This window comes from Salvelinus fontinalis, chromosome 7 (assembly GCF_029448725.1).
Source record: "Salvelinus fontinalis isolate EN_2023a chromosome 7, ASM2944872v1, whole genome shotgun sequence".
NCBI classification, from domain to species: Eukaryota; Metazoa; Chordata; class Actinopteri; order Salmoniformes; family Salmonidae; genus Salvelinus; species Salvelinus fontinalis.
In genome coordinates this window covers 57,804,951-57,816,783 of record NC_074671.1, presented here as the reverse complement: position 1 = coordinate 57,816,783, position 11,833 = coordinate 57,804,951, and the positions used below count along the sequence as shown (strand labels likewise).

General features: G+C 41.2%; 2 protein-coding genes across 2 annotated transcripts; one reads left to right on the top strand and one right to left on the bottom strand.

Moving 5' to 3' along the window:
• Positions 1 to 601: 601 nt before the first annotated feature.
• On the bottom strand, positions 602 to 5,700 carry LOC129859845 (uncharacterized). The gene is made up of 5 exons (XM_055930017.1): positions 5,392 to 5,700; positions 4,012 to 4,308; positions 3,077 to 3,328; positions 2,777 to 2,881; positions 602 to 2,530 (listed from the first exon to the last, which is right to left on the bottom strand). Exons 1-5 carry the CDS (start codon positions 5,474 to 5,476, stop codon positions 1,410 to 1,412), a joined length of 1,860 nt encoding a protein of 619 aa, XP_055785992.1. The 5' UTR covers positions 5,477 to 5,700; the 3' UTR covers positions 602 to 1,409.
• Positions 5,701 to 6,465: 765 nt separating this feature from the next.
• On the top strand, positions 6,466 to 9,944 carry LOC129859846 (T-cell surface antigen CD2-like). Its single transcript, XM_055930018.1, has 5 exons — positions 6,466 to 6,648; positions 7,903 to 8,181; positions 8,266 to 8,511; positions 8,733 to 8,891; positions 9,016 to 9,944. The coding sequence occupies exons 1-5, from the start codon at positions 6,585 to 6,587 to the stop codon at positions 9,312 to 9,314; spliced, it is 1,047 nt and encodes a 348-aa protein (XP_055785993.1). The 5' UTR covers positions 6,466 to 6,584; the 3' UTR covers positions 9,315 to 9,944.
• Positions 9,945 to 11,833: the final 1,889 nt, after the last annotated feature.

The following is an 11,833-nucleotide window of genomic DNA, read 5'->3' as shown; positions in this document are numbered from 1 at the left end:
GAAGATCAAAGGTTAGTGATTCATTTTATCTCTATTTGTGCTTTTTGTGACTCCTCTCTTTGGCGCGAAAAATGGCTGAATTTTTCTGTGACTTGGTGGTGACCAAACATAATCGTTTGTGGTGCTTTCGCTGTAAAGCCTATTTGAAATCGGACACTTTGGTGGGATTAACAACAAGATTCCCTTAAAAATGGTATAAGATACATGTATGTTTGAGGAATTTTAATTATGAGATTTCTGTTGTTTGAATTTGGCGCCCTGCACTTTCACTGGCTGTTGTCATATCATCCCGTTAACGGGAATGCAGTCATAAGAAGTTCTAGGCTCAATAGTCTGCACTCTAACAAACATTAATGAAAAAAGATTAAACTGGCGCCCGCTGGATGGCTGTTTCAAAACACTTGTCAGTTTACACTCGACTGAAATCTCCTGTTTCACTTGAGTGCGTCTAGACTATAATGATGAATACCTGCGGGAAATATATTCACTTACCGTTCATTAATTATCTGCCACAAATGCAACAGAAGATGGTGACTAATACTATTACAGTTAGAATTGATCGTCCTCGGTCAGCCAAGTGAGATGCATGAAGTCAAAGTGATAAGGTTATTTCTTCATTTTTATACGGGCCTACTCCTCAGGCATTATTGAAACTCGGGACAAAATAAACTTTTTCTCACATCTTTTTTTTTATATTAACATTTGAAATATGTCTTGTTTTTATATAGCAAAGTATCAGCCCTCACACCATGTAAAGGATCAAGTAAGCTCTTAATGAAATGTTTTTCTTTATAAAATGCACCTAAAAATACAAAATGTATGTTGGTATAAAAAATGTACTGTATACTGTACCAACACAATACATTATGTTGATGTGCTATAATACAGTGGTGAAAAAGTACCCAAAAGTCATACTTGACTAAAAGTAAAGATACTTTAATTGAAAATGACTAAAGTAAAAGTCGAAAGGAATTTGGTTTTAAATACACTTGAAAAGAATTGTCTAAATATAAGAGAAACAAAACATCCCCGTACAGAGCCTAACATTTTTGTTAAAAAAGAATATTTCAACAAGTGCTTTTCAACTGGTTTCTCCTGGTACAGAGGCTGTAGCTTTACTGGTCTCTGTTGGTACATTTTCCTCTGTAGTAGACAGAGTATCTGAGCTACTCTCTATTGCTGTACATGTATCTGAAATGGTATCTACTGCTCCGCAGGGTGCACCTAGAATGTCCTTTCCTGGATTGGATAGAGTACCAATGCCCACCTTTGGACTAAATTCTGTGGCTATAGAAACAGCTGACAATCCTGGACTGTTTCTATCAGGAGTGTCTGTACTGTCTGACACTGAGCTTGTGGGTCTCCTCAGACCTGGTAGGTCAGGTCTTCCTCTCTCTCTGTCTGTGTGACTACCAATCCTCTGGGTTTCCATTGTCTTCACTACACTTCCTTGTTCTACACCCATCTGGTTGCCATGTCTTATAGATGATGGTTTTGGGGCGAGAGGTGGTCGGGTGACTTTGCAGGGGAGTGGTTGTTTGGGAGAAGTTGGGCTCTTTCCTTCCTCTCCCTTCTCTCCTTTCTTCTCCCTCTCCTTTCATCTGCTCTTCTTCATTATTTTCCATCTCTCTCTCCTGTCCCTTTTTTTCTCCTCCATCACCTCTTCTATCTGTCTCTTCTTGTCCCTCTCCCTCCACTCTCACTAAATCATCTCCTACTACCTTCTCTTTCTCAACGTGCTCTCCCTCCACTCTCACTAAATCATCTTCTACTACCTTCTCTTTCTCAACGTGCTCTCCCTCCACTCTCACTGAATCATCTCCTACTACCTTCTCTTTCTCAACGTGCTCTCCCTCCACTCTCACTAAATCATCTTCTACTACCTTCTCTTTCTCAACGTGCTCTTCCTCCTCTCTTGTCCCCGCCTCCTTTCCTCCGCTCTCCTTCCCTGTGTCTAAGGTTTTTTGGGACATAAGCTGTCCATCTCCCTCTCCATCTCTCTCTGTGCCATTATCACTCATGCTTTGGTCAGGTCCTCTCCCATGATGCTCTCTGCTGTGCTGTGTCTCCAGGATCTGTGGGTACGGTAAATTATAGTTAAGGCTGCTCCGAGGTGGCTTCGGAGGAGCAGTTTGGCCGGTATCCCCTGGTACACTCCCCAAGGTAAAGTTCATGTTCTGTTTGGATTCTGCGTTCTGCTCTTTTTCTTCCCTCCGTTTCTTTCCGGACTCCCCACCCCACACCTGATTCTGGTTGTTCAGTTTGAACGGGATATTACTCACAATAACATCTGTATCAGTGGATCCTGTCTTGTCTAGTAATGGTTTCTTCTCTCCCTCACCATCTCCAGTTTTCACAGCCTCACTGTTCTGGTTGATCTGATTGACCCTATCCTTTACACTTGTGTTCTGAGTGAGTTCTTCATCTAGTAATAGCTTTTTCTCCTCTTCCACAATCTCTGCCTGGCTGATTGCCACCGCCTTCTCTCGATCCTCTTCAGGATGGCTGGCATTCCCTGTGCTCCGCAAATCTAGAGGAACAAAAACAAAGGAGAGAAAAGAAGGGAAGTCAGTGGGTATGCAGGTATGAAGATACTAGAGGGCTTAGAAAGAAAGGGAAATGCACCTTCAGACAAAGTGACAGATTTTCTTCAGTTGATTTTGGGTCTAAACCGAACACAATGAATCAACACAATGTCACTACATCTTCAAGGAGATTCATAATAAAGAACCCTGTTATAAGGTATTACTGTCCTTAATTAAAGATATGGACTTACCTTTGGAACGCTTCTTGATGAGCCAGACCACAACAGCAACCACAACAGCAACCAACAACAAGACACCTGCACCAATACCAGTGTAGATGTAGATCTCAGGATTACCTGACACACACACATACAGACAGATGCACACAGGTCAGGTCACATGGTCAATGGAAACTGAACAAAGGAATTTCTATTTCTTTATCAACAGCATTAAAATACTTGGACATGAATAAACCTTGACTGAGTACACCAACAGAATGGTATTTGCTTTACAAAACCCAAGCCCTCTACATCTCGCCTATCTCTCTTTACCTGTGGCCAGGCAGTCGTTGCTGTTGTATGTCTGTGTCTTCTCACTGACTGGGTTCCTGGCCTCACAGGTGTAGCTGACTGACTTTGGGGATTTGATGTTGTAGTGCTGTCCAGTCTGCTCCTGGCTCCACATCTCCCCCTGGTGGTCAGACCAAGACCAGCGAAACTCCACCAGTGGACCCTCAGCACTGCAGTGAATTGTTGCCATGGTACCGTTCAATTCACAGGTGACTTCAGGTTGTGATACTGGGTCTGTGGATGGAAATGGAGGAGTATGTTATGCAAAAGTGGAGGGAAAGTAAGGAATATTTCACACACATACTCTTATTCTTTAAAATGTGTTTGTGTTGTAAAATGTTCTCTCTGTTAGTTTAGTAACGACTGTTGGCTGGCTGGTGATACTAAATGTCAATCATAGAAGTTTGAACGTTGACGTTATGTCATTAATGGAGGAGTACATCAGACAGAGGGCACTTGGTGACACACACACACACTAGACACACATTGAACACAGCGCACACACATTACACACAGTACACACTCTGCGCACACTCTGCGCACACACTCTGCGCACACACACTGCGCACACACACTGTACACACACACACTGCACACAGCTCCTTCTCTTTACAATGTGCTTGTGTTACCAGGTTTATTGCTGTTAGCTTAGTAACAACTGTTGGACTGAAATCTTGCTCAATCATGGAAATGTTGACATTATTCCCCCACAGACTGGAATGGCTGGTTCTAGGCCAGGGCATCTGATGTGATATCTATCTCTGGAATTCTTATCATGGGGACTTTTGGAGAGCACGGCATAGGTTTAATTTATGGTTGAGTACTTATCATATTACAACAAGCCAGTGGTTGCCAACCAAGTGACTTTATGACCCAAACGTCGGTCCTGATTCATCCTTTAGGAAACCCTGACTCACCAATGACTTCCACTCTCTGCTGAAAGGTCTGTATTTCCACACCAATCATACACTCTGCCTCATACACCCCGCTGAGCTGCTTGGTCAGCTGTCTGATTGTGATTTCTCCAGTCGTGGTGTTCAAGGATGTCCTCCCTTTAAAATCACGAAATTCCTGTATCCCGGCAGTGTCCCATTCCACCGCCTTATTTACACCTTGTTTCCAGAGGATCTCCTGTAGAACTCCACCACGGATCCCAGGGTTGATAATGACATTGCCATTTGTGATGACATAACGGGTGGTGGACGGTCCAGCTGCTATGGGATGAGAACAGAGTTACACCACAGTTAACATGACATAGTCACATTGCCCTCATATGGTATAAATGGGCTGAGTTATTGTAAGGAACAATGTTGTTACCCTGAAATACAACAGTCTTCCCCCTAGTTTATTTTCTAGACAGTGTAGAAAGGCCCCAAAAGCAACACCTGGCACAAAATGCAGTAACTGAAACCCAAAATATTTTAGGGCGGGGAAACAGAAGGTGTGGGGAATAGATGGTGGGTAAACTCTAGCTAGGCTAGTAATTAGCCTAAATTCAGTTGTAGTATTTTTCAGTGGCATAAAGTACTTAAGTAAAACTACTTAAATGTACTGCTTAAGTAATTTTTGGGGGTATCTGTACTTTACTATTTATATTTTGACAACTTTTACTCAACTACATTCCTAAAGAAAATAATGTAAAAATTACACCATACTTTTCCCTGACACCCAAAAGTACTTGTTACATTTTGGAAGCTTAGCAGACAGGAAAATTGTCCTTTTCAAACACATCAAGAGAACATCCCTGGTCATCCCTACTGCCTCTGATCTGGCTCAATAAACACACATGCCTCCTTTGTAAATTATGTCGGAGTGTTGAAGTGTGCTCCCGGCCAAAAATAAATGCTTCCTTAATATAAGGAATGTGAAATGATTTATACTTTAACTTTTGATACTTAAGTATATTTAAAACCAAATACTTTTAGACTTTTACTCGAGTAGTATTTTACTGGGTGACTTTCACTTTTACTTGTGGAATTTTCTACTAAGGTATCTTTACTTTTACTCAAGTATGACAATGATGTACTTTTTCCACCACTGGTATTCTAAATAACATTTATGTCAATAAAATAAAATACATTCGTAAGCAAAAGCAATAGAAAAAGGCTAACAATACCAAATGTATTCCTAGGACAATCCATCAAGGGATTTTTCTAGGACAGGAGAGTAGTGAAGGAGCGTCGATCATGGATCAGCGCGTCCAAACACGTGGTCTCACTAGACTGACAACTAAGCTTTCTTTAATTGTGTCTCGAATTATAAATAGTCTACTAGTACGGAGAAATACATTCACTTACCATTGACGAATTGTCCGCCATAAATGCAACAGAATATAGTGACTATGCCTATTATACTGGGAGTTGATATTCCTTGGTCAGCCATCGCCCGCAGGTGCGATCCATATGAAAGTGAAAGTGTTGTTCTTTCTCTTGAGGACTATTATGGTTTTGTCGTGTGTGTGGATGTTCTCTTGAGGACTATTATGGTTTTGTCGTGTGTGTGGATGTTCTCTTGAGGACTATTATGGTTTTGTCGTGTGTGTGGATGTTCTCTTGAGGACTATTATGGTTTTGTCGTGTGTGTGGATGCTCACATGGAATGTAGTCGACCACGGTGACCTACTGAAGTCATCCGAGGTCAAGGAAAGGACATGTGGATGTAAATTCTCTCTTTGACTGGCTAAAATTAGAAAAACGTACAACAATTCGCAGTTTGAGTTGAAGGCAATTGGAATTTCCCAAGTGCAGGTGATGCAACTAACTTTATTGAACACTAGATGTCAGCATAGTTCTACAATCCATGAAAACTGTTGTTCACTGGCTTGCTCCATTCAAATTCAAGACGAATCACCTACACCTGGGTACTTCTGGTAGATTGAGGAAAAGAAAGGTATCAACACATCCTGCCATGTTGCTTTCACTTGTCCAATCCTTTCAGATGTGCTCCCCATTAGGTATATAGGGCTCAGTTTGGAATTGGTAAGTGATTACAGTGTATGAGCTTGCCACTCCTAAGTACAGACCCAGGGTTAGTTTTGAACGATGACCTAGCGTTAGGTTCAGAAAGGAAAAGCTGATCTGAAACCAGTATCATAAGTCAACGTTATATGACTAATGTAAATAAAAAAAGAAGTACATTTGTTGAAATCGTCATCATTTATGAGAATCTCCTAATATGGAGTTGTGTGGCATTTAATGCCACACAATGAATACATTTTTTTTTTTTAAACGTTTTGTTAAAAAAGGTTGTGTTTAGGACGTGGCTGAGAAAATGCCTGTGTTGATACTGATGAGAAGAGGAAGAGTTTGTTTGAAGCTTATTTTAAGATATGACATCTCTGCACTGCTGAGGGAGTAGATACATACAGGGCCTGCTGATTGGATCATTTCCTCTTCTGAGACACACACACACACAGTGAGACCCAGGAAAGAGGTTGACTACTAAACTGAAACCTGTACATTTTTCTCACAGTACATGTAGTAACTACACAATGGCCTGTACATTACCACTGGCATTCCTTGTCCTTCATGGATTTCTCTCTCTTTCATCAGCAGGTAAGACTCTCATTCTAACCCCCCCCCCCCCCCCCCCCCCCTCCCTCTAACTGTTGGATCAGTTATTTGAGAAGAGGACGTCTATTGATTTTAAATAGCATGCTTTTCATTTAAATTATCATCAAATAGGGTCGATCTGGTAAATAAATAACTCTTACCTATTGATGGTCACATTCATGGATTGCTATTGAACCTTTACATTTGATCACAATTGATTTGAGCAATGTTAGGGAGAAAATGAACAACGACGTGTGCATGAAAAATGACATTAAATGTCTCTTCTGTGGTGCCTCTATTACGTGTTATCTTGTAAATGTAACAATGTCCATTATTTATTTTACCTTTATTTAACTAGGCAAGTCAGTTAAGAACAACTTCTTATTTACAATGACGGCCTAGGAACAGTGGGTTAACTGCCTTGTTCAGGGGCAGAACGACAGATTTTTACCTTGTCAGCTTGGGGATTCGATCTTTGATATCGCAATTTTATCTCATTATTAGAGTGATTTGTATGGATGTTGTAAATACAATTTAGATATTTTAAGATCATTATGTGGTACAATACTTATTTCCTTACTTAAGTGTTTTTTTCCATGCCAATGTAATTTATTTGATTTCAATTACCATTGATATATAAATGTATAAGATATCGGTCATTTGACCAAGATTAACATCCTATTTACTCAAGGAGAAGGCTTAATCTGACCATCTGTCTATGAGATTGTCCCCAGATAGGCCATTTGATTTGAAGAGGTCCTGTTGTTTTAGTATCTGTGGCCTTTCAGAAAGTTGTGGTTTTAGACATGTTCTGTTTCAAACACCCAGTACACAAGAACAGGAAGCTGTAATAGAATCATCTGGGTTAATGTGGCTGACCCAACCAGTTGAACATGTCTTTTCATACAGTAGCATTATTTGAATTTGATCCAAGTTAGAAACACTTGGTTTTATGTGACACTTTATTTTACAGGCCTGTTTTAGAGCATATTTTCCTGGCAGTTGGCCTAACTGACAAATGATGAGGAATTAACAATGAACAATTGTACTTGAAATTAACTTATTTTACTTTGAAATGTAGCATACATAAATGGTCATTTATACTGTAGATAAATGCTTGACCAAAAATGTCAATAATAAGATTTGAATTAGATCACATTTTCTAACTCTTTATTGACCCCAACATGTAATAAAAGTATGTTACCGTCAGCAACAACAGAGAATTATTCTGATCTCTTTTCTTCTCTTCTATCACAGATCAATGCGATTCTTATTTCCAACCTGGAACTGACTTCACCATCCCTCTTAATTACAATGACTTGAGTTCGAAAGAAATAACCTGGAAACACAATGGCAACGTTATATTTAAAAGAAAGAATGGAATGTTCAAACCAGGCAAGACTGAGGACATCTTAGATGATGGGTCTCTCCAGCTCAAAGGCCTGGCGTTGGCAAACGAAGGTACTTACAAAGCAGATGTGTTCGACAGCGACGGGAGAAGCATCAAAGAACAGTCCTTCAGGCTGTGTATGAAGGGTAAGCCTCTTTCTCTTTTTCTTTCCAACCATACAAGTACCGTATCCTCTCCTTTAGAGACACTGACATTTTGTTTCTCTCCAGAAAAGGTCTCCAAGCCCTCAGTGAAATTCACCTGTTCTGCTAAGGACGTCACCTTAACCTGTACCTTGACCAACACTGAGGGAGTGACTTTCAAGTGGAGCAAGAACAAACTGCCTTTAAATGGGGAAACAAAAACAACCTTTATCATCGATCTGAAAGACCTGAAAGAGCTGGACACCTTCACCTGCTCTGCAGTCAATGAGGTCAGCATGGAGAAAAGTGACACCATCAAACCAACATGCAAAGGTACAGTATGTTTTGAAGGGCTCAATTGCAATTCTCTTTGTGTATCTCTCTGTCTTTCTCTTTCTCTCTTTTCTTCTGTCTCTCTCTTTTTCTTCTGTTTTCAGGAAAAAAGTGACCAATATTTAAGATTGGAGAAGCACCACATAAAAAAGACAAAAAGACAGTAAAACAACTAATTTGTCTCTCCTCTGCTCCACCCCTCACCCCCACCATCCTCTCAGCTGTCTCAAAATCGGGTGATCCTCAGTTACTGTTGGGATTTGATTTCCTGACCATGGTGGCCATCCTGGCCGGGGGAGGGGGCTTGGTACTCCTCCTCATCATCATCACCTCGGTGTGCTGTTGCCTCAGCCGACGCAAGAGCCAGATGCGCTTTGAAGGTAATCGCTTCAGACCAAAGCTCAAATGTCTATGGCTATTGTGTTGGTGTTCTGTGCACAGAAACATTTATGGTATCTTTCTTTTGTTCCCTCCCTCATTTCATCTGTTCCTTCTCCTTCACAGAGGAAAGAGAGTTGAGACTAGCCCCCCTGACCAAGACCCAGCATCCTTACCACCCAGAGGGCCAGACAAAGCATCCTTCTCAACCAGAGGGCCAGAAGCAAAGGCAGAGACCCCCCGGGGGGGCCCCACCTGGTTCCACCGGCCCCAGGCCCACGGCCAGAGCCTCTGGCCAGGCAGAGCCCCAACCCAGAGCCCAGGCTCGAGGGAGGCCTCCACAGACACCAATGGATGATGATGAGGAGCAGCCCCCACCACTACCCCAGCCCAGGAAGAAAGGCCCTCACCCCCCCAGGCAATGAGTCTGGAAACAGGTTTAGCCTATATACTTTCTGATCCAAGGAAAGGAGTTCCAGCAGCTCACATGTTGAAAATGTTGTTATCTAAAGAATAGAAAAGGAAGGAAAAAACACCCACACAGTGTTCTATTGTACAAATGAATGTAGATTATTTTTACACTTGTTTTTATATAAATTAAATGTTTTTCTTCCAATGCCTTTTCAAAATTCTGTTTCATTGTTTTTATGTTGAGTTGAGTGTTTATCAAAATCATCCATAGGTTGTAGCCTACCTATCTATCCACCTCCTCTTGAAGTAGTGATCTTAACTTGATGTCTGTGTGGTTGTCAATAAAAAGTTAAGAATTACAGGCACATAGTCATTGACTGAATTATGTGATTGCCAACCACAAAGCTAATAATGAGCTGTGCTTTGAGGCAATGTATGGCATCTTTCAATGATTAATAGCTGACAGACCTGGGTTCACTTCAAATACTATTTAGAGTATTGCAATTACTTTCAAATACATTTTGAATTTAGTATATGGATATTTTTCTATGAAAGTACAAGTACACTAAACAAAAAATATTAAGGCAACATGTAAAGTGTTGGTCCCATGTTTCATGAGCTGAAATAAAAGATCCCAGAAATTGTCCTTTCGCAAAAAAATCTTTTCTCTCTCAAATATTGTGCACAAATCTGTTTAAATCCCTGTTAATGATCATTTCCCCTATGCCAAGAGAATCCATCCACCAGACAGATGTGGCATATCAACAAGATGATTAAACAGCATGATCTTTACACAGGTGCACCTTGTGCTGGGGACAATAAAATGTCACTCTAAAATGTGCAGTTTTGTCACACAACACAATGCCACCGATGTCTCATGTTTTGAGGGACTGTGCAATTGGCATGCTGACTGCGGGAATGTCTACCAGAGCTGTTACCAGAGAATTTCATGTTAATTTCTCTACCATAAGCCACCTCCAACGTAGTTGAATTTGGCAGTACGTCCAACCGGTCTCACAACCGCAAACGTTGTGAACAGAGTGCCCCATGGTGGGGTTATGGTATGGGCAGGCATAAGCTACAGACAACGAACACAACTGCATTTTACTGATGGCAATTTGAATGCAGAGAGATACCGAGATGAGATCCTGAGGCCCATTGTCTTGTCATTCATCCGCCTCCACCTCATCTTTCAGCATGATAATGCACAGCCCCATGTCGCAAGGATCTGTACACAACTCCTGGAAGCTGAAAATGTCCCAGTTCTTCCATGACCTGCATACTCACCAGACATGTCACCCACTGAACATGTTGGGATGCTCTGGATCGACATGTACGACAGCTTGTATTTGAAAATAGTTTAAAATAGTATTCTATTTATAGAAATACTTTCAAAATATCTTGTTGATTCGGGCAGCATTATTTGAAAATACTTAAATACACAGGAAATAAGTATTTCAAATACAAAATAATTACAATGCAAATGTATTTGAACCCAGGTCTGATAGCTAACAATTGCAAGATGATAACAATAGTTCTGAAAATGTTTCCATTCACATCATTGTTCATTTGAGTCATTCTCTGTAATCACACCTCTGAGTAAAGCGCTCATGTAATCTCTTGTTTTCCTGTTACATCGCTGAGGCCTCTTGGCTGTGGTTTTCGCACGGCACCTACCAATAGCATGCAGGGAGCAAAGATGCTGAAAGCAACACTTATCTGAAGCCCTCGCTTCCACACATCTTACCTCCTTTTCCTGTGTGTGTGGGAGGGATGTGACGCTGTGTGTGTGTGTGTGTGCGCATTTGTGTATGCTGAACTGCACGACTGTTAACACAGGTTTTTGCACCCATTTTTTTTACAAGCATTTCACTACACTTGTATTCACATCTGCAACCATGTGTATGTGACCAATAACATTTGATTTGAAAAAACCTCTCCATCACACGCCTGTTCACTGTATAAACCCTAGATGGTGCTTTGCTTCCGTGTTCATTTAATCTGCTTGCATGACTATTCAACAGTAATAGAGGAAGTGGGTGGGCCAGGGACCTACTTGTGAACCAATAACGTTTTCCTTTGGGTCACATTTAAACTAGTTAGTTGACAGAAATCTGAATATGTTCCTGAAAGACTACGGCTGGGTCACGGACAGCCAGTAAACATTTGGGAACCAGTTTGATGACAGACCGGCAGGAGTCACAATAAAGTTAACCGAACGTAGCAGGCGTAAGAGAAATGCCTGAACGGAGTTCCCACATTCAGGTTTACAGCGGAAAAGGAAGCTAGGTTGAAAATAGCTGTATCCCTGATACACGTTGAGGCTATAGTAAACTCAGGTTTATCACTCAGAGCCATGTTCGACAGTCTGAACTCTGACCCCTAAACTAATCACTTCCCGTCTCTGGGTTAAATCAATGTGCCCTTAGGCACAGATCTAAGATCAACCTACCCTCCCCAAATTCTATAGCCATAATCGTAAGTGAGAAAACACAAAACTGACCTAAGATCAGGTTTGAGAGGCAACTTAGAC